The sequence below is a fragment of the Solenopsis invicta genome, chromosome 11, assembly GCF_016802725.1.
Source record: "Solenopsis invicta isolate M01_SB chromosome 11, UNIL_Sinv_3.0, whole genome shotgun sequence".
In the NCBI taxonomy this organism is placed as follows: Eukaryota; Metazoa; Arthropoda; class Insecta; order Hymenoptera; family Formicidae; genus Solenopsis; species Solenopsis invicta.
The window spans coordinates 14,216,883-14,237,672 of record NC_052674.1 but is presented as its reverse complement, the minus strand read 5'-3'; the positions used below and the strand labels follow the sequence as shown (position 1 = coordinate 14,237,672).

At 36.9% G+C, this 20,790-nt stretch overlaps 1 protein-coding gene across 4 annotated transcripts in view; it reads left to right on the top strand.

Annotated features, from left to right (window-relative positions):
• The window catches only part of LOC105203368, a 62,434-nt gene extending 43,201 nt beyond the window's left edge, over positions 1-19,233 (top strand). For 2 of the 4 annotated variants that reach the window (XM_039454792.1, XM_039454789.1), the window contains 2 exons: positions 16,489-16,982; positions 17,220-19,233. In XM_039454792.1, the coding sequence (XP_039310726.1) occupies positions 16,770-16,982; positions 17,220-17,570 (564 nt within the window). In that variant the 5' untranslated portion in view covers positions 16,489-16,769 and the 3' untranslated portion in view covers positions 17,571-19,233. The remainder of the gene's footprint in view (positions 1-16,488; positions 16,983-17,219) is intronic. The other 2 variants (XM_039454790.1, XM_039454791.1) reach the window with 2 other exon arrangements.
• The last annotated feature ends 1,557 nt before the right edge of the window (positions 19,234-20,790 follow it).

The window sequence follows — 20,790 nt, the reverse complement described above, 5'->3', positions numbered from 1 at the left end:
TAACGCCTTTTCAAAATCGTGCGATCGTTGGTCCTAATTTGAGTCAGAGAATTCAATCTCTATAACTCGGGTTCGGACCGAGTGTAATCTTTTCGAGTCGGGAGGTTAGTGTGTGGGTACGAGATGGGTTTGATGAAATAAAACTTTACATTGGAGCTTCTTTTTAACTAGAATTTAACATATATTCTGATACTTGAAATTTACATACATAAAGGTTCAAAAAGAATTAGCAAATGAATACATTATCGGTTATTGTTATTTAATTGAAAAAAGAAAACAATATAACAAGGTAATCATTGTTAATTAAGACAGCAGTACGTAATCGGTTGGTTTAATTAAAATACAAAACGATTAGGTAATGATTATTCTAAAGATTAAAATTTAAATACATTGTTTAATGAAGTTAACATTATTTTTGAGGGTTGAAAACATTAAGAATTATAAGATAGAACATGATTAATTATCAAGAGTTACAAATAATTAAGAATTAATGTTAGTGTCTATTATCTATTTTAATTGAAAAAGCTAAACGGTGCATTTTGAATAATTAATCTAGAGAATATATATATATTGTCACGCACTTTTCGGACGCCGGAGAGCAACGGCGAAGTACGCGATCAAACAAGGTAGCGGAGACGCTACACGAAGCGCGCGCGAGAGCGACGAGAATACCGACAGCTAGATTCCAACCAGATCGCGAAATTGGGCGCCAGACGCGATTACGCCGGTCGCGTCGCCGGATTCACTTTTCCACGCTAAACGCCAATTCGTATCACGCGATAACTCGTCACACAAAAGCGGAATCGTCGCTCGCACGCGGCCAGCTAGCTCCTCTAACCGGTAGAGAGGCGGGGTAGCGGAGACAGGGACGAAGCGGCTCTCTTACTGGAGGAGACGGGTAGGCGAGAAATCAAGCAAAATCAGGCCGATATAACAGAGAGAGAACGCATGTATTGTAGTGAATAATAGCGACGGTAGACAATCAAATGAGAGAACAAAAGCGGTTAGCGTAGTAAAGAAAAACAACGAGCTAAGGAGTAGACAACAGAAATTAGTAAGCCGGACGCGGGAATTATTTCGACTCCGACCATAATTACGCTACACGCGCCGATCACGACGACCGGTCCTGCGTGAAGCGCGGCAGCCAATCACGCGCGCTCTGACCGGCGCGGCAAGAACGCGAACGCGGAGCCTCCGCCAAAGCGAGCCCCGTAATTCCAAGACGAAAGCGCGTACAATAAGATTCGTGCCGGCGACAACGTAGTCGCCGGAACCGCGCTACAAAATTAATATAACACGCACGCTGTCACAACGCACCGATAACCCGAACGGCCGTGCGATCACGGCCGAGACACGACTCGCGCACGTGCGCGAGGGCTTTGCGGCTTCCCGTTAAGCCGGTCGCTCGCGAACTTCTACGGCGGGACAGCTAAGACACACGCGGCAGCCGACAACTGGATGCCTCGACGAGGTCTCGCGCTTGAGGTGGAGAGCCAGCCAAACACCAAGAAGCAAGGTGCGTTCAATCGCCACGCGGCGGACGCACTCGCACACGAACCTAATGGCTCCACCTCAGAACGCGAGCCGGTCGACACCGACAGCTCGTGGCTTTACACGAAGGTTAGAGGGTCACCTCGACGCCGACTCTGGTCCTCCTCCGGGTCCCTCGGGTCCTTTGGGGGATCCTCCACTGGACGCTCTCACCAGGCCGGACACTCTCGCCGATCTTCCCGATAGCCACCGCCGATAGCTGGGACCGATATCCCACACTCGCTCGCTCTCTAACGCAACGTACCGCAGGGATCGCCGGGTCGCACGCAAAAGCCAAGAGGATTGCGCTCGATGCGCGATCGATGAGCGCTACCCCTTCCACAGGGTGCGCGATATCCTTGCGCCTAGCGGCGCGGCCTATCAGCGGCCGCCCTTATCTAGCCGTGACGTCACGGCAGCGCAGTGTCGGGTCTCCGCAGGTGTCGTGCGGTCCCCGTCGGCATCCGATATCCTCGCCGCTCTCGTCGTCCTCGTGGACGACAGCAGCAGAAATTTCCCGCGACGATTCTTCGCCGCTACCCTTCTCGACGGACAGCCGGCATTCGACGGCCCTTGTCCTGGCCCTTCGTCCGCCCTGGCCTGTCCCTCGGCTGCGCCAATTGCGAGCCTCTTTTGCGTGGCGCATATCTGTCACCACGTCGAGGCTCGTCCTTCTCTCCGCCGTTGGTTTTCCGTGCGCCGGCCCTGGACGATCGCCTTCTCCTTATCCTGCTGCTGCCCATCCTCCTCGCTGCTGCTGGCCCTTAGGCGACGTTTGTCGAGGTGCCCGCGGATACATGAAATGAGCCGCGAATAAATAAATGAAATCAATACGCGCCGCAGTCCCGCCGAAGATTTCGCTCTCTCGCTGAGTGCCCGACCCGGTCTTACGCGCCTCTTTGCGCTATGCTCAGGCGGAGGACGAAGTGGCGAGGTAGATAAAACTGCCACATCACAATATATATATATATATATATATATATATATATATATATATATATATATTGAATTAACATAGGTATTACAAATGATTATTTTTTGAAAACTTAAGCTATACGCATTATTATATACACAGGAGGAGATGGAATTAATTAATTTCGGTTATGGTAATCGTAATTATGCGTTGAGTTTCATATTTTAACTATTGAATCAAATCAAAACCTAAGATTTAAGAATGGAAGTAGAACATTTACATTTACATAGAGATTTAAGAAATATTTAGAGGGAAAGTCGGGAATTGTCTATAATGAGAATTGCTGTATTAATTCGAAAATAATAATATTGGGAACAAGGAGCTGAGACATGAACGGCTGTGATTGCTCATTAGCGATTGATTCCTGGCGAGTTGAATGGAAAATTGAAGTAAAACCGAAAAAGAGAAAAGAGAAAAACTTACTTATTAGTTAGACGAGAAGAGAAAGGGAAGAACTATGGAAATCTGCGGGTTGAAAGATGCTTGACGCAGCGCAGGCTGTCCGCTCTGGGGATGCTTCAACGGTGGGCTGCTCTGAGTTTTAATGTATGTGATTCTTGAGCACAGATTCTAAGTTCAAAACGATTTTGAAAATAACGCGCACAGCTTCGATACTTGTAACGCGTGGATGTGAGTGCGGACTTGAAACTTTTTGAATGAATCAATGAATAAAAGAATCAATGAATGAATCTCAAGACGTTCGAAGCTACGTATTTTATAGGGCTTAGGAAAAGGGCGTGAGATTAGTTTGGTGGGTGAGATGAGGATTTGATTGGGTGAAGCTTTTTGAGCTTTTTCCCTTTCCTTGGAGATTCCTTGTTGTTGAAATTTTGAGCTTATTCGTTGGATAGTTCACCAACGTTCACTACCAATCATATTCTCGTATGATTTTTTGTTGGCTAATTTTCCATCTTCTCCCGATTTTTCTTAACTCTAAGAGAGGCGAGCAGTTGCATCACCCAATCGCTTAAGGGATTCGTTATCTTCGGTTCCTCTTCTTGGAACGTTCGGTCTTGATTTTTTATATCGCCGCGTCCGTTTATTTGGGACTCGCTTTCCATATGAATTATCTTTCCGTTCGTGATGAAACATAGGTTCGAACAAACAAAGCCGGATTGTAAATTTCGATTTTATAGTTTTATAATTTCCATCCGGCGTCGCGACTCAATCTTATCTCTGATTGTTGCCAGACTTTAATAACGTTTAAATTTTTTCTCTTTCGAGTCCAGGCTTTGTTCGTCCATATGAATTATTAAATAAGCATCGTTGCTTGTAATTTTGTCGTCGCATTTCTCTTTTTTTGCTTCTATTTATTGCTCCGGATGTAATATGTGACCATTATATATATATTCCGAGAACAATGTTTGATTTTTTTCTTATAATAGCCGGGTGATTGTGTTATTTATAAAAGAGAAATCGTGGAGTTCCGGATATAAGTGTTGTAAATTTTACAGACAATCCCTTAGCTTGTTTAGCATAATTTATATAATGGATGCAAAAAGGGAAATCGTGAAATCCTCCGGATGTAACATTAATATTACCTGTTATAATCTCATCTCTAGATATTCCCAGTGAGAAATGATGACAAAATCGACGTCAATTCGACATCGATTCGACATCAAAATCATCAAAATGATATTATTTCGATGTCGATTTGATAGGTCATTTCTCGCTGGAAATTAGTATTAATTAGTATTAATTCGACATCAAATCGACTTGTCGATGACTGGTCGAAATTTAAACCCATTTTTAAGTCGAATCGACTACACATTTCGACCGTCGATCGACCAGTGTTATCGACGTCGAATCGACGTCGATTCGACTAATCATTTCTGGCTGGGTTTGACGATATAAATATGGACTGCTAGTACCCCCCCCCCTTTCCTATGTTTTGTGTAAGAAAGATCTGCAACGCTTCCATCTCCTAAGTGGCAGAAATGTGAAACAAAAAAGCAAGACAGCAATAGTAGAAGATCAGAAAGGAAAGAGACGGAATACAATTGTTACATCCGGAGGATTTCACGATTTCCCTTTTCGCATCCATATAAATTATGCTAAGGGATTGTCTGTAAAATTTACAATACTTATACCCGGAACTCCACGATTTCTCTTTTACAAATAACACTATCACCCGGCTATTATAAGAAAAAAAATCAAAAATTGTTCTCGGAATGTTCTCGGCCTTATATATATACCGGGTGTCCCAGACAACCCGTCCCACCCGATTTTTTCGTAAACGCGACATTTTAAAGAAAAATGTTTCAGACAAAAGTTGTAGGGTTTTAAAAGATCTATTTACTGATTTTATCAGTTTGACCTTGGATGGCGTCGCCAAGGTCAGATCAAAATAACATTAACTTTTTTAAATAGGACATCTCATTTTTGGTTCCAGAATCTAATAGCTGGTGTCAAGACCTTTCCAAAACACTATAAGAAAGTTTATTTTTGTTGAGTACTTTCCGAGTTGTGAGGCTTGAAAGTTACGGTGTACTGTAACCTTCAAGCGTCATAACTCGGAAAGTCCTTAACCAAAATAAACTTATTTATAGTGTTTTGGAAAGCTCTCGAAATCGACTACAAGAAAATGCAATGAAAAATATAAGCAGAGGACACCGACTTCGCCCATGGTATCACGTCGAATAATGCTTTCTCTCTCGACCCAGCGTCGAGCGAGGAGGATGCACTATCGTAAAGCCCCCCACCACTTTCCGCCCGCACCCCGATCGTCGCCGCGCAGCCTAGACACACGTACGAGCGCGGCTCCGCAGCCGAGCGCTAGCGTCGAGAGACACCATTTCTGCCGGTGCGTGTACCTATAGTCCTACGCGTAGAGTTTTGAAGATACATAATTACCGAGATCTCTAACATTCGGTACAGCTCTATGATGCCGTTTATTCTTGATTTATTAATATTAATCTTCATTTAATGTTGATTATTGTAGCAATAAAGTAATTTTCACGAAAAAGCACCCTTACATACCACTCCTAAAAGTCATTGCTTAGAATTCATAATATTACGCAACCGTCACCAATTCACGTTTTCTAATAAGCAACCCGGTCGTAAGCGTAATTTGTAGTTATGCCTTACCCGAACGAAGAAGCTGCGTTAATGATGTCAGTTTTGGGTAGAGCTGGAAGTTTTCGAGCAGCTGAAATAATGTGGCGAAGTGAATATCCCGATCATACACCACATTCGCGCAAAGTTTTCAGTCGGGTGACACTCTTTTGGACACAGCACGATTGGACACCAACCAATCATCTTGACTTATCTAACCAAACCAACGGAAAAACTCTAGGCATCGGCCGCTGTGAGTGGTGATGTCCAATCGTGCGGTGTCCAATCGTGCGCACCCCTTTTCAGTCGCTTACAACGTCGAATAATTGTAAAAGGTATTGTTCAGCCGGATCATAATAAGGGAAGGCAAATTCATCGATCAGTTCGTTCAGTAAGAGCACCTGATGTAATTGCATCTGCCTTTGTAACCCCGAATGATTCTTTAAAGCGACGAGCAAGAGATAGTGGAATAAGTCGAAGCACGATCAGTCGAATTTTTCGTGAAAATTCATTCCATCCATATCGAATGTCACTTCACCAGGCCATGACATTGAACGATCATAGACAAAAACTGATATTCTGTAATTGGATTACTCAACAATTACCTAATTTCCATAGAAGTATTTTATTTTCTGATGAGTGCACCTTTAAAAGTGACGGCGAAATAAACACACATAATTTTCGTTATTGGGCACAAGAGAATCCACATTGGTATCGAGAAATGGATCATCAACGTATCTGGAAAGTCAATGTTTGGTGCGGAATTGTTGATACGCATATCGTGGGACCATTTTTCTTTCAAGAGAATTTAAACCGTTTTTTATACGCCGATTTACTCGAAAACGAACTTCCACGTTTACTTGAAGATATTCCACTCCAATTACGTCTAAATATGTGGTTTCAACAGGATGGATGTCCCGCCCACACGTCTGTCATTGCTCGTCATCAACTGAACCGCATATTTCGCGGCCGATGGATAGGTAAACATGGTCCACATAATTGGCCACCACGATCACCGGACCTTACAATTTTAGATTATTATTTGTGGGGACGAATAAAAGACCTTGTATACCGCGAACGACCTACGACTGCAGAAGATATGAAAAACAGAATTCGACAAGTCATTCAGTCTCTAGATACTGACGAAATTCGTCGGGCGACGGATGATTTCCAAAGTAGGGTAACAGCCTGTATAAATGCACGTGGTGGACATTTTGAACATCGAGACTGAACAACATGCGTATGCACAAAGGTGACGGCAAGGGGAACCACCTTATGAAAGCACCCCGACAAAGGTGACGGCGAGGGGAACCACCTTAAAAAAGCACCCCGACAAAGGTGACGGCAAGGGGAACCACCTTATGAAAGCATCCCGACAAAAGTGACGGCAAGGGGAACCACCTTATGAAAGCACCCCGACAAAGGTGACGGCGAGGGGAACCACCTTAAAAAAGCACCCCGATAAGGTGTAAGTACGATCTTGTTACCTACACGTGGTACACCTTAGATAACGCTAATACCTACAGGCGGCACCGATTATTTCGTTTTTACATTTTAAAAATGTTACTTTGACTTATACCTTTATGCCCAAGATCGATCTCAAGGTCGAATTCAAGATCATCATCAGGTTGATCCCTCGAAATCATGCAAATTTTGTCTGAGCCATTTTTTTGTACAAGCACATCCCTACGTTTTAAAAGGGTGGGACGGGTGGTCTGAAACAGGTATATTTTTCATTGCATTTTCTTGTAGTCGATTTCGAGAGCTTTCCAAAACACTATAAATAAGTTTATTTTGGTTAAGGACTTTCCGAGTTATGACGCTTGAAGGTTACAGTACACCGTAACTTTCAAGCCTCACAACTCGGAAAGTACTCAACAAAAATAAACTTTCTTATAGTGTTTTGGAAAGGTCTTGACACCAGCTATTAGATTCTGGAACCAAAAATGAGGTGTCCTATTTAAAAAAGTTAATGTTATTTTGATCTGACCTTGGCGACGCCATCCAAGGTCAAACTGATAAAATCAGTAAATAGATCTTTTAAAACCCTACAACTTTTGTCTGAAACATTTTTCTTTAAAATGTCGCGTTTACGAAAAAATCGGGTGGGACGGGTGGTCTGGGACACCCGGTATATATATATATATATATATATATATATATATATAATGGCCATATATTACATCCGGAGCAATAAATAGAAGCAAAAAAAAGAAGAAATTGTGCGACGACAAAATTACAAGCAACGATGCTTATTTAATAATTCATATAGACGAACAAAGCCTGGACTCGAAAAAGAAAAAAATCTAAACGCTATTAAAGTCTGGCAACAAACAGAGATAAGATTGAGTCGCGACGCTGGACGGAAACTATAAAACTATAAAATCAAAATTTACAACCCGGCTTTGTTTGTTCGAACCTATGTTTCATCACGAACGGAAAGATGATTCATATGGAAAGAGAGTCCTAAATAAACGGACGCGGCGATATAAAAAATCGGGACCGAACGTTCCAAGAAGAGGAACCGTAAGATAATGGATCCCTTAAACGATTGCAACTGCTTGCCCCTCTTAGAGTTAAGAAAAATCGGGAGAAGATGGAAAATTAGCCAACGAGAGATCATCCGAGAAGATGATTGGTAGTGAGCGTTGGCGAGCTACCCAACGAATAAGCAAAATTTCGACAACAAGGAATCTCCAAGGAAAGGGAAAAGGCTCAAAAGGCTTTACCCAATCAAATCCTCATCTCACCCACTAAACTAATCTCACGCCCTTTTCCTAAGCCCTATAAAATACGCAGCTTCGAACGCCTCGAACATTCAAAATCCAAGTCCGCACTCACATCCATGCGTTGCAAGTATCGAAGCTGTGCGCGTTATTTTCAAAATCGTTTTGAACTTAAAATCTGTGTTCAAGAATCACATACATTGAAACTCCGAGCAGCCCACCGTTGAAGCATCCCCAGAGCGGACAGCCTGCGCTGCGTCAAGCACCTTTCAACCCGCAGATTTCCATAGTTCTTCCCTTTCTCTTCTCGTCTAACTAATAAGTAAGTTTTTTTTTTCTATTTTTCGGTTTTACTTCAAATTTTCCATTCAATTCGCCAGGAATCAATCGCTAATGAGCAATCACAGCCGTTCATGTCCCAGCTCCTTGTTCCCAATATTATTATGTTTATTTCGGATTAATACAGCAATTCTCATTTTAGACAAATCCCGACTTTCCCTCTAAATATTTCTTAAATCTCTATGTAAATGTAAATGTTCTACTTCTATTCTTAAATCCTAGGTTTTGATTTGTTTTAATAGTTAAAATATGAATCTCAATGCATAATTACTATTCCCGTAACCGAAATTAATTAATTCCATCTCCTCCTGTGTACATAATAATGCGTATAGCTTAAGTTTTCAAAAAAAAAAATATCATTTGTAATAGCTATGTTAATTCAACATATATATATATATATATATATATATATATATATATATATATTCTCTAGATCAATTATTCAATATGCACCGTTTAGTTTTTTTTTCTTTTCAATTAAAATAGATAATTTACACTAACATTAATTCTTAATTATTTGTATTCTTGATAAATTAATCATGTACTATCCTGTAATTCTTAATGTTTCCAAACTTCAAAAAATAATGTTAACTTCATAGATTTTCCTATCGATATTAAACAATGTATTTAAATTTTAATCTTCTGAATAATCATTACCTAATCGTTTTATATTTTAAATAAACAAACTGATAACGTACTCCTGTTTGAGTTGATAATGATCACCTTGTTACACTGGTTTCTTTTTTCTATTAAGTAACAATAACCGATTATGTATTTATTTGCTAATTCTTTTGAACCTTTATATATGTAAAACTCAAGTATCAGAATATATGTTAAATTTTAGTTAAAAAGAAGCTCCAATGTAAAATTTTATTTCATCAACCCATCTCGTACTCACACTCTAACCTCCCGACTCGAAAAGATTGCACTCGTTCCGATCCCGAGTTGTAGAGATTAAGTTCTCTGAATCTGATTAGGACCAACGATCGAACGATTCTGAAAGGGCGTTAAAGCGTGTCATTACACGTTGATGCATAATTTCGGAATCATCAAAAGTGCGTTCGGCTCGTGCCGCACATCCTACTAGTACGGTCACGAGAATAAAAGAGTTTTGTTGCATCCTTCCCTGCCTTCCTTTCCTTAAGGCTGGATGTAACAGAACCATAAAATTTAGCGGGCTCGTCCGGGATTTTAAGGTGTGATCTTTTTGAAAGGAGGTATGCCAGATACGAGATCGGGTTCCGATAAAAAGCAAATTGATAAATTATATAACGACGCATTAGAAAATCAGGGTAAATTCAAACAAACAACCGCAGTATATATATCCACTCCTGCTGGATCCCTTCTACGCCGTCCTAAGAAAATTGAATTTCCGGGGGAAGGACCCGGAACTTCAGGCATAAAACCGCCCTCGTCTGGCTCTAGCGATTCCGGAGACGGTTCCGACGGCGATACGATATTCAAAAATAAGCATAATATAAGTGAAACCATGTCTAATCAAAATATTTTTGCTATTCTAAAATACGCGGTTGAAGCCGTCCCTTTCTTTGACGGCCAAAATATCCCTTTATCTTATTTTATCGAAGGATGCGAGGAAGCAAAATCCATGCTTTCTAGTGAAGCCGAACCTCAGTTTGCTCTAATAATCAGAACTAGAATTGTAGGCGAAGCGCACCGCACAATTCAAGATCAAAATTTCGACAGTGTTGCCGGATTAACAGCATTTTTAAAACAAGTTTGTAGTCTATCCAAAACGGTATATCAATTACAAGGGTAGCTAGGTAGCATTTATCAGAAAAATGAGGAAGACGTAGTTACATACGCAAATCGAGTAAAGGTGTTAGGAAAACAAATATTAGAAGCATATAAAACTTGGGGAAATAATTCCGTAGATCAAAACGTAAAGACTTCTTTGGAAAAGGAGATGAGTAGATGTTTTATTAGAGGCTTAAAACCGGAAATCGAGCAAAGAATAGCGAGAAATTTGAACATTCATGAAACCGTAGCCGACGCGTTACGTATAGAGAGAGAGTTACGCTCGATAACTGATTTACGACAAGGCGGTACGACAAGTCAAGTAAAAAATATCTTTCAATCACCAGAGACCTGTCAAATTTGTTATAAAATAGGACATTCGGCCTCCAAGTGTAGGAAATTAACACATTCATTTCAGCAAACATCAAACAATTTAGATTTAGCACCGAAATTTTAATTTGCCAAATTTGTAAAAAACGCGGGCATGGTGCCGATAAATGTCGATTGCGCGACCCTCAAGCTCGCCAATCTGTTAAAGTAATACAGGAAATTTGTCAATTGTGTTCGAAAACCGGTCATAATGCGAAATCTTGTCAAGCTAATACATTTAATAATCAAAATAGGCCCTCAGTAGTTTGTCAGTGGTGTGAAAGAACAGGTCACACAGCAAGCAATTGTTGGAAGAAACAAAATGAAAATTCATCGAAAATAGTTTGCCAAATCTGCAACAATTTTGGCCACATTGCAAAAAATTGTCGATCTAGTTTAAACAAAACGCGACTGGCAACGATTCATTAATCTGCCGTTATTGTAAAGAAACGGGGCATCTTCTCGAAAATTGCGAGTTACGCATTGCGAGTAATAATCGCAGAAAAGCATATAATCAGGGAAACTTCAATGGCCCCTCAAAGTCGGGTGTGCAACAGGGGTCCGAGCGGACTTCACACCCATCCACGTCACAAAAAACTCAGTAGAGAAAAAATCGTTAGAAGCCCGACCCATAACCGTAAATCTGGACAAACAAAGTCCCGTGCCCACTATTGAGGTAAAATTTGACGAATCAACCCCTAACATAAAGCTCATGTTAGATACAGGCTCTGGACCAAATATAATTAAAGAAAATGTTGTACCCGCTGGCAAAACTGTCAATTATAATAATATAATAAAATTGAATGGCATAAATAAATATCCAGTATATACGTTAGGAGAAATCACGTTAACTCTCTTCAAAAAGGAAGTGATTTTCCATATCGTGCCAAGTGAATTTCCAATCTTTCAATCGCGAATATTAGGTAATGATTTTTTCGAGCAAACATCCTCAAAAATTGATTATGCTAAGGGATATCTAAATATATCAGGAATTAAAGTGCCTTTCTTTTCGCCGGAGACTATTCTAGCAGTACCTCGATCAGAAACATTGTTTTATGTCAGGATAGGAAATCCTGAAATTAAAATTGGATTTATACCCAAGCTAAAAATAGCTCACCGCATCTATTCAAAGGAAACAATAGTGGAAAATATCTCCGGAAAGGCATATTTTAAAATCATAAGTACGTTGGATAAAGAAGTAGAAGTCCAAGTACCAACTTTACGCTTTAAATCTCTTGATGAAATGTTCAACGATCATGACCCTGAGATCATTAATAATAAAGACGAGAATGAAAATAATAAAAATTGCGAACATACGATTTCAAATAATAGGATTATAAATGAATACGATAATGAATTTAAAGAGAAGAACGAGAAAATTAATAAGGAAAATAAAATTGAAAATGAAATTAAAAATGAAAATAAAATTCTAAAAAGAAATAAAGAATTGAATAAAACTTTTAGTCCGGATTTTGAAATTCCGGATTTCCAGAACCTTGGAGGAAATAACTTCATAATCTCTCCTGAATTGCCCAGAGGTCCAAAAATCCTTAAAGGGAGAAGTTACCAAACCTCTCTTGGATTGTAATCTAGAAATTCCTGGAGAAGGTAATTTTCAAACCTCTCCTTCTATTTGTGAATTTGTTGAAAATGATAATCCAGTTCCTCTAATAAATTATATGCCTGACGATCGTGAGGAGGCAAGTAAGCAAGCCTCGTTATGCGACGCGGCATAATCATCTATAATAAAAGGAGGGAAGGCCCTTTATCCCCCCTAAAAAAAATAAGATTTCCAAGAATTGGAACATTTTATAAAATTAATTGTATACAAAACACTCCCTCTCAAGTAACTATTGAAGAACTCGCACAAAGAGTCGAATATTATAATTCCAATACTAATAATCTTTATAATCCCAAGAAAAATAAACCGTCTTCAGAAGTAATTGCGACAATTCAAGCTCAATCTCAAGAGATAATCGAAAATTTTAAAAAAGAGAAAGAGAAACAAAGGACGCACAATGACGTATCGTATAAATGCTTAAAAATATCTGATGAGTCGAAAGAAAATAGGTTCGAAAAAATTACAGAATTATTACGGTTAGAACATTTGAATACACGAGAAAAAAATAATGTAATGAATCTTATAACCAATAATCAAGATCGATTTTATATTCCCGGAGAAAAATTAACAGCAACACAGGTATTGCAACATCAAATATCAACGACCGATGATCGACCAATTAATACGAGACAATATAGATTTCCGCAATTACACAAAGAAGAAATAAACAGACAAGTTGAAGAATTATTAGAAGGAGGCATTGTAAAACCTTCTCAATCACCATATAATACGCCTATATGGATCGTACCTAAGAAGGAAAATTCAAAAGGAAATAAACGATGGAGAATGGTACTAGATTTTCGTGCTTTAAACAAAAAAACCATTGGTGATGAGTATCCACTACCTAACATAGTTGATATCATAGATCAGCTAGAAGGTTCTCTCTATTTTACTATATGCGATTTATCTTCAGGATTCCATCAGATAAAAATTGATCCTGCTGACAGCCATAAAACAGCTTTTACAACGCCTTTTGGGCATTATGAATTTGATCGGATGACATTTGGATTAAAAAACGCTCCTGCTACGTTTCAACGATCACGGCTAATGGATTTAGTATTAACAGGATTACAAGAAAAGGAACTTTTCGTATACATGGACGATATTGTCATCTACGCTACCTCATTAGAGGAACACGAAAGAAAATTCAATTTATTAATGGATTGATTGCGCGAGGCTAACCTTAAATTACAGCCTGATAAATGCGAATTCTTGAAAACAGAGGTAACATACCTTGGACACGTGATTAGTAAGGATGGAGTCAAGCCAGATCCTAAAAAATTAGAGGCAGTAAAAAATTTTCCTAGCCCTAAAATGCCGAGAAATATCAAACAATTTTTGGGATTAGCCGGATATTATAGAAGATTTATACCTAATTTTTCTAAATTAGCCAAACCATTAACAAATCTATTAAAAAATGATGTACGATTTGAATGGAAATCGGATCAGGAAGAATCATTTAAAACGCTTAAACAAAAATTATGCGAAGAACCAGTCCTACAATATCCTGATTTTTCAAAACCTTTTGTTTTAACTACCGACGCTTCCGGAATAGCAATAAGAGTCATATTATCTCAAGGAGAAATAAATAAAGATTTACCGATAGCATACGTTTCAAGAACTCTAACCGACAACGAATTAAAATACGATACATATGAAAAGGAAGCTTTAGCAATAATTTATTGCGTTAAACATTTCCGACCGTATTTATATGGACGAAAATTTACCTTAGTTACGGATCATAAACCTCTGGTTTGGTTTAAGAATGCGCAAGACGCTAACATGAGAATACTCTGCTGAAGATTGAAACTAGCAGAATATGATTATGACGTTATTTACAAGGCAGGTAAAACCAACGTAAATACTGATGCCTTATCTAGAAATCCCGTAAATCTCGAAGAAGCAAATTGCAATGTGGTTAAACACAATAAATCTCTTAGTCCTAATGATCCAAGAGATGCAGAATTAATTTCAAAAATGTTAGAAGAATCAGATGAAAAAAAAGCGGACGAAAATTTCGAGCTTTATCTTTCAGACAACGAAGAAATAGACGAGTGCGTGCCGAGCGATGATTTAGCCGACGAGCACCACGATTTGACAGCGTCTGTACATAAGAAAACAAGTGAAGCACTAAAAACTCAGGTCGAAACAGCTCTTATACATGACCCTCCTGACCATAATGGAATACAGACACGGAGTCAAACAAAGAATAAGAATACTCAATTACCAGAAGAATTAAGAGATTATGAAGAGGAAATTAGAGAAATAGAAGATAAAAATGATCCACCAGACAAATCAATCGAGAAAAAGGAAGACGAGGAAATAAGTAGCGAAGATGAAAAATCGGATAATGAAAATCAAGATCGAGTCACAAATAAAACTCACACAAAACCTACAGTGATTAATATACAAACATTTAAAGGAAATGTAATTGAAACACGAAATCTATTATTCTTACGCAAAGATAACGTTGCCTATTTTACTGACGAAAATTTACCTTAGTTACGGACACAAACGGAAAACCATTAGATAAAGGTTCACAAAAATTATTCGAGCGGAATGAATTACCAGATTTAAGCTCTCTTACATTAAGCCAAGCAAAAGCAATAAAATATAAACAATATTATCACGTAGCCTTACCTATCAGTGAAGGACAGGGAGAAGGCCCGACTTTAGACAAAATAACAGTAGTAATAAAAGAATTGAGAAAAACTGTCGAGAATTTAAAATTAGAAACAATCAGCATTGCAAAATCAGACTATGTTAATAATGTACCATGGAGCAGCATCAAATCCGTACTACAAATAATCTTTGTTAATTCAAAAACTAAACTGATTATATGCAATGGAACAATAAAATACCCGCCTAAAGATCTCCGTTCTATTATTATAGGCGAAGTGGATTGTTCGCCTACCGGAGGACACCGAGGAGTTACAAAAACGTATCATAGAATAAAGCATAAACACTGCTGGGAAAATTTAAAATCTGATGTTCAACAATACATACAACAGTATCTGCAGTGTCAATTGAAAAAACTAGTACGCGTGAAAACTAAACAGCCAATGGTAATCACCGACACCCCTTCTTTTGACAAGGTGGCGATAGATATCGTTGGACCGTTGCCGAAAACGGAAAGAGGAAACGAGTATATTCTAACATTACAAGATCAATTAACAAAATTTAGCATGGGAATACCTCTGCCAGATCAAACGTCCGAAACAATAGCTGAAGCTTTTGTAGACAGATTTATTTGTATACTCGGAGCGCCTAAAGCCATATTAACAGATCAAGGCAGAAATTTTATTCGCGATTTAATGAAAAAGATAGCTAAAATATTTAAAATTCGCAAATTTCGTACGACAGCTTTTCATCCACAATGAAACGGATCGTTAGAAAGAACACATCACGCGCTAGGAGAATATTTGAAGCAGTACGCTACTGATCAAAGGCAATGGGATAAATGGACCGGCCTTGCAATGTTTAATTATAATACAAGCGTACATGAAGCAACCAAACATACTCCATACGAGTTAGTTTTTGGAAAAATAGCGAAAATTCCTTCTAATGAAATCTTAGCTCCAGAAGATAAATTAGCTAATTATTACCTGATAGAACTCGTCACACAGCTTCACGCTATACAGACAACCGCCCGTACAAATGTAATTGAAGCAAAAACTAAGTCAAAGAAATATTACGACAAAAAACTTAACCCTCAAACATTTAAGCCTGGTGATCAGGTATTTCTACTATAGGGGCCTAAACCCGGTAAATTTGGCAATCAATACACAGGTCCTCATGAAATTCTAGAAATATTAAATAGAAATAACGTAAAAATCAGAATTAAGAAAAATAGTCGAATTGTACATCCAAATCGGTTACGCATTTCTCATATTAATATTACGAAAAATTAAAACAACAAAGAGGGTCCCTCAGCCCCAATGGATATATATGTAAGATTATACATTTTTATGACAAGTGAATTAGAAAATGAAGCCTCGAATTGTATACATAACCATTGTATATATAAATTAACTTATTCATTATACTGTTTTTATGTTGTTTAGTATATTGTGTTAACTTGTTATTTGTTATTAAAGTTTAAATTGTTTAATTTTCCATAGATGACAAGCAGAACCAAATAAATATAAATTGCACTAGCTTGTGTAACGATATTAACAGTCATAATAACGATGAGGACAACAGTAATAACAAATAATATATTGGAACAAATGTTGTGGATGAATCATAGAACACTCCATTAATAAAGAAAAAAGATAAAAATATTAGGAAATTGAAAAAAGCTTTACAACAAAAAATACGAGAATGTAATATTTTGAAGAAAAAATTGCGAAAAAGAAATATAAATTTTGAGAAAGTGTTTAACGCAGATCAACAACTGTTTATGACAAATTATAATCACAGAGGATCTTTATGGTCTGCACAAATAATAAATAAAGCCTTGAAACTGTACGTAGCCTGCGGACAAAAAAGCTATGAGAAGGTGCAACGGCAGAACTTGCCATATCCAAGTATCCGTACTCTACAATATCGCATACAAAGTTTAAAATTTGGGTCAGGTATTTCAGAAGACATATTGCAGCTGTTAAAGATGAAAGTTAGTATTGTTTTTAATTAAGTTTTTCATATTTTTGTATATATATACACAAACATACATATTATATATATATATATATATATATATATATTTTTATTTATTTATTTATTTATTTTTATATAAGTACATTTTAACAGAAATTACTTTCATCAAATCAGCTGAATATAAATAAAAGTATTATATATATGCATATTTTAATGTAAAATGCTTATGATGTATTTTGTTATGTTATTTTAGATAGAGACATTTAAATCAGAAGAAAAACATGCAATACTACTTACAGATGAAATGTCCATAAAACCTGGTCTGCAATATGATAGAAGTACCAATACAATTATTGGCCGACCAACAATAAAACTGTCAGGAGGAATGGATTTTTCTAATCAGCTAGCTACACATATTACGATATTTATGTTGTGCGGCATTACTACTAAGTGGAAACAAACCATTGGGTATGAATATACAGCCAATTCATTTTGCCCGCAAGAAATGACGAGAAAGATTTTAACAATTATTGAAAAGGCACACAATATTGGATTAATTATTAAGGTAGTGATATGGGAGTTCGGATATGGGAGTGCAAAATAGGAGTTGGTGGAGACTTTTTAATATTACAGCTGGTAAATGTAGTCAGATAAAAAATAACATTCAACATCTATGTAACAATGAAGATAAACTATTTATTACACCAGATCCAGTTCATATTTTTAAAAATACTGCATGCGCATTAACTGCAGGTAACACCTTTTATTTAGATGAAACAATAGTGAAAAAGTATAACTTACCGCATAACGAAGTCTCTATCAAACCTATTCGCGAGGTATATATGCTAGACCAAAAAGATACTTTAAAACTGTGTCCACACTTAAAAGAAAAATCAATAAAACCTTCTCACTTCGATAAAATAAACATTGCCTTAAGTGTAGGATTATTAAACAACAACGTTGCTGCAGCCATATTATATCACATAGATAGAAAAAATATTGATTACGTGCATAAAACTACAGCGTGGTTTATAAGCACAATACACAAATGGTTTAAGCTTATGACTAGTCGTTATGAAAAACTTGCGCTATCCCATTTTCAGGAAAATATATACACAGAAAATATCACTTTTTTAAAAGAATTTAATGAAATTGTTTATCGAATAACAGTGGTTGGAAATGGAAAGTGGAAACCATTCCAAAGCCGTTTGGTACATTGTACACAAACTGCTCTCGATATACAACATGAATATCTAAACAAACAAAATTTTAAATATTTATTAATAGGCAGGTTTACTCAGGATGCGGTAGAAAATTTATTCTCGACAATACAAGGGCGAACATCTGTACCAGACGCACGAGAATTTAAACAATCATTGCGTCTTGTTTCTCTGTCACAATTTCAGGCAAACATTAATCGTGGTAATTATTCTACTGTTGATACCGATCATCTTGTACAATATTGTACAGAAATAAAACTATTGGAAAATAAAAATAAGTCTAGAGACATACAATGTCTCGAGAGCATTGAGAATGAAATATGGGATGATTGGGATGAAGAACTACACAGTCCACTAATGCAAAATGAACCTTTAAATAATGAAACGCAAACTGCATTGTATTATTTGACGGGTGCATTATTACATAAAATTTAAAAAAATTACAAACATTGTACTACATGTTTTAATGTGGGTGACACTCTTTTGAACACAGCACGATTGGACACCAACCAATCATCTTGACTTATCTAACCAAACCAACGGAAAAACTCTAGGCATCGGCCGCTGTGAGTGGTGGTGTCCAATCGTGCACACCCCTTTTAATGCACTTGTAAATACTGATACAAATTCGAATGATGTCAATAATAATAATTTAAGTCTTTTCACCAAATTAAGAGAATATAAGAAAAATGTATTATATTTTCCTACTATGGATGTGTATAATATCATATATAAATGTGAAATATTATTTTGGCAATATGAGACTGATTTATTATCTAATAAGTTAAAACCTATAGAATTAGTCAATAAATGTTTACAAATGTATTCGACGGATTTTATTCCTGCATGTCATAATATTATATATAAACTACTAAAATTATTTCACGTATACATTTTGTTTTAAAAACAAACTATGATAACATTATCAAAGCTATTCCTTCTTCTAATCGTAATGTCGCAATGAAGAAATCGGTGATAAATTATAAATGTTACGGAAAAAATAAGACTATATGTGATAAAAACAAATAAAATATATTTTATATTTAATTTTTATTTGTTTTTCCTTCTTTGTAATATTAATTCATATAAAAGTGTCATTTGAAATTGCCACGTTATGGAGCCAAAATGGCGGACAATTGCGTTACTTTATAGATCTAGTGACTTTATTTTTACAGCCTAAAAGAGCCAATCAACAATCCATATTTATATAGGGAGTTTACGATAACCTAAGTTGAGTTAGTTTCCACTAGGGCCAAAAAATATTAGGCGTGACTTTCTCTAGTACCTTTATGATTCATGACAACTCAACGCTGTGTCGTATTGCCTGAGTTAAGTTAGACCTCGTGCTCAATCGGTGGACTGCGTAGAATAGTCGAAATATAAAACAGTACGATTATAAAGCACGAATTAATTTTAGAAATAGAAACATTATGTATGCAAAATTAAATAAATGTTTTGAATATATTTCCAATTTAAAAGAAAGTTTATATAAAAAGATGCTCATTAATTTTTGTAGAAAGCTAGATTTTTAAGTTCTTGTATTTCAATTAAATGTTTAATAGGATTATACGTTGCAAAAACCAAATTCTTTGTTATAATATATTTGCCCTTACAAATTAAGTCAAGATCATTTAAAACTTTTGTTTAGTATTATAAGACAGCAATTTAGATGCAATAATAACCCTATAGTTTAAAGCAATTTTAAAGTACAATAAAAAAAATTTTGCTTCATATGGAATTGAAAGAAGATTCATCTGGAAACTGTATTTCATTATCAAATATAAATATATTATATTTTACTTTTTTGTTAAATTTAATTACGACAATAAATAAAACCGTCAATAATGGAAAATAAACATTAGTAACTGATACATTAAATTGTGATAATAAGAACTTACAAATATATGACATTATTTTGTATTGTAATAAAAATAACTCGCAGTTAATTACGAGATGCTCCCGCAGAATTATATCATACATATCAGGCATTGCAGTACGTTTTATAACAAAAAAAAAATTGTGAACAATGTATCGACGCTTTGACAGAACTCCAGCTAAATTTTTACAACCATAATTTGTTTTCCATAAAAAATAAAAGAAGCTTATTATTTCCTTCAAAAGATGCAATATTTATGTGTGAGGTTTATGAGAAACTTATACAAATAGCTATTATAAAATTTCTACATAGTACACCCAAGGACTTTGATTCTGTCCATGGGGAAATTTTCCAAACTGAGAAGTCAACACTTTCTACATACTCGCAGTTTATGATGAAACGACTAGGGCTGCGATCCACTTGACGCTACAAATGCTTCGAAGCGTTTGATTAACCAATCGGAACAATGAATTTTACAAATTGACCAATCGAAAAATACTTAGAAGCATTTGTAGCGTCAAGTGGACCATAGCCTAGAGCTTATTGGTCGTTACGTTAATCATGAACTGTAGGTATGTAGAAAAATAACGACGGGTGACACTCTTTTGGACACAGCACGATTGGACACCAACCAATCATCTTGACTTATCTAACCAAACCAACGGAAAAACTCTAGGCATCGGCCGCTGTGAGTGGTGGTGTCCAATCGTGCGGTGTCCAATCGTGCG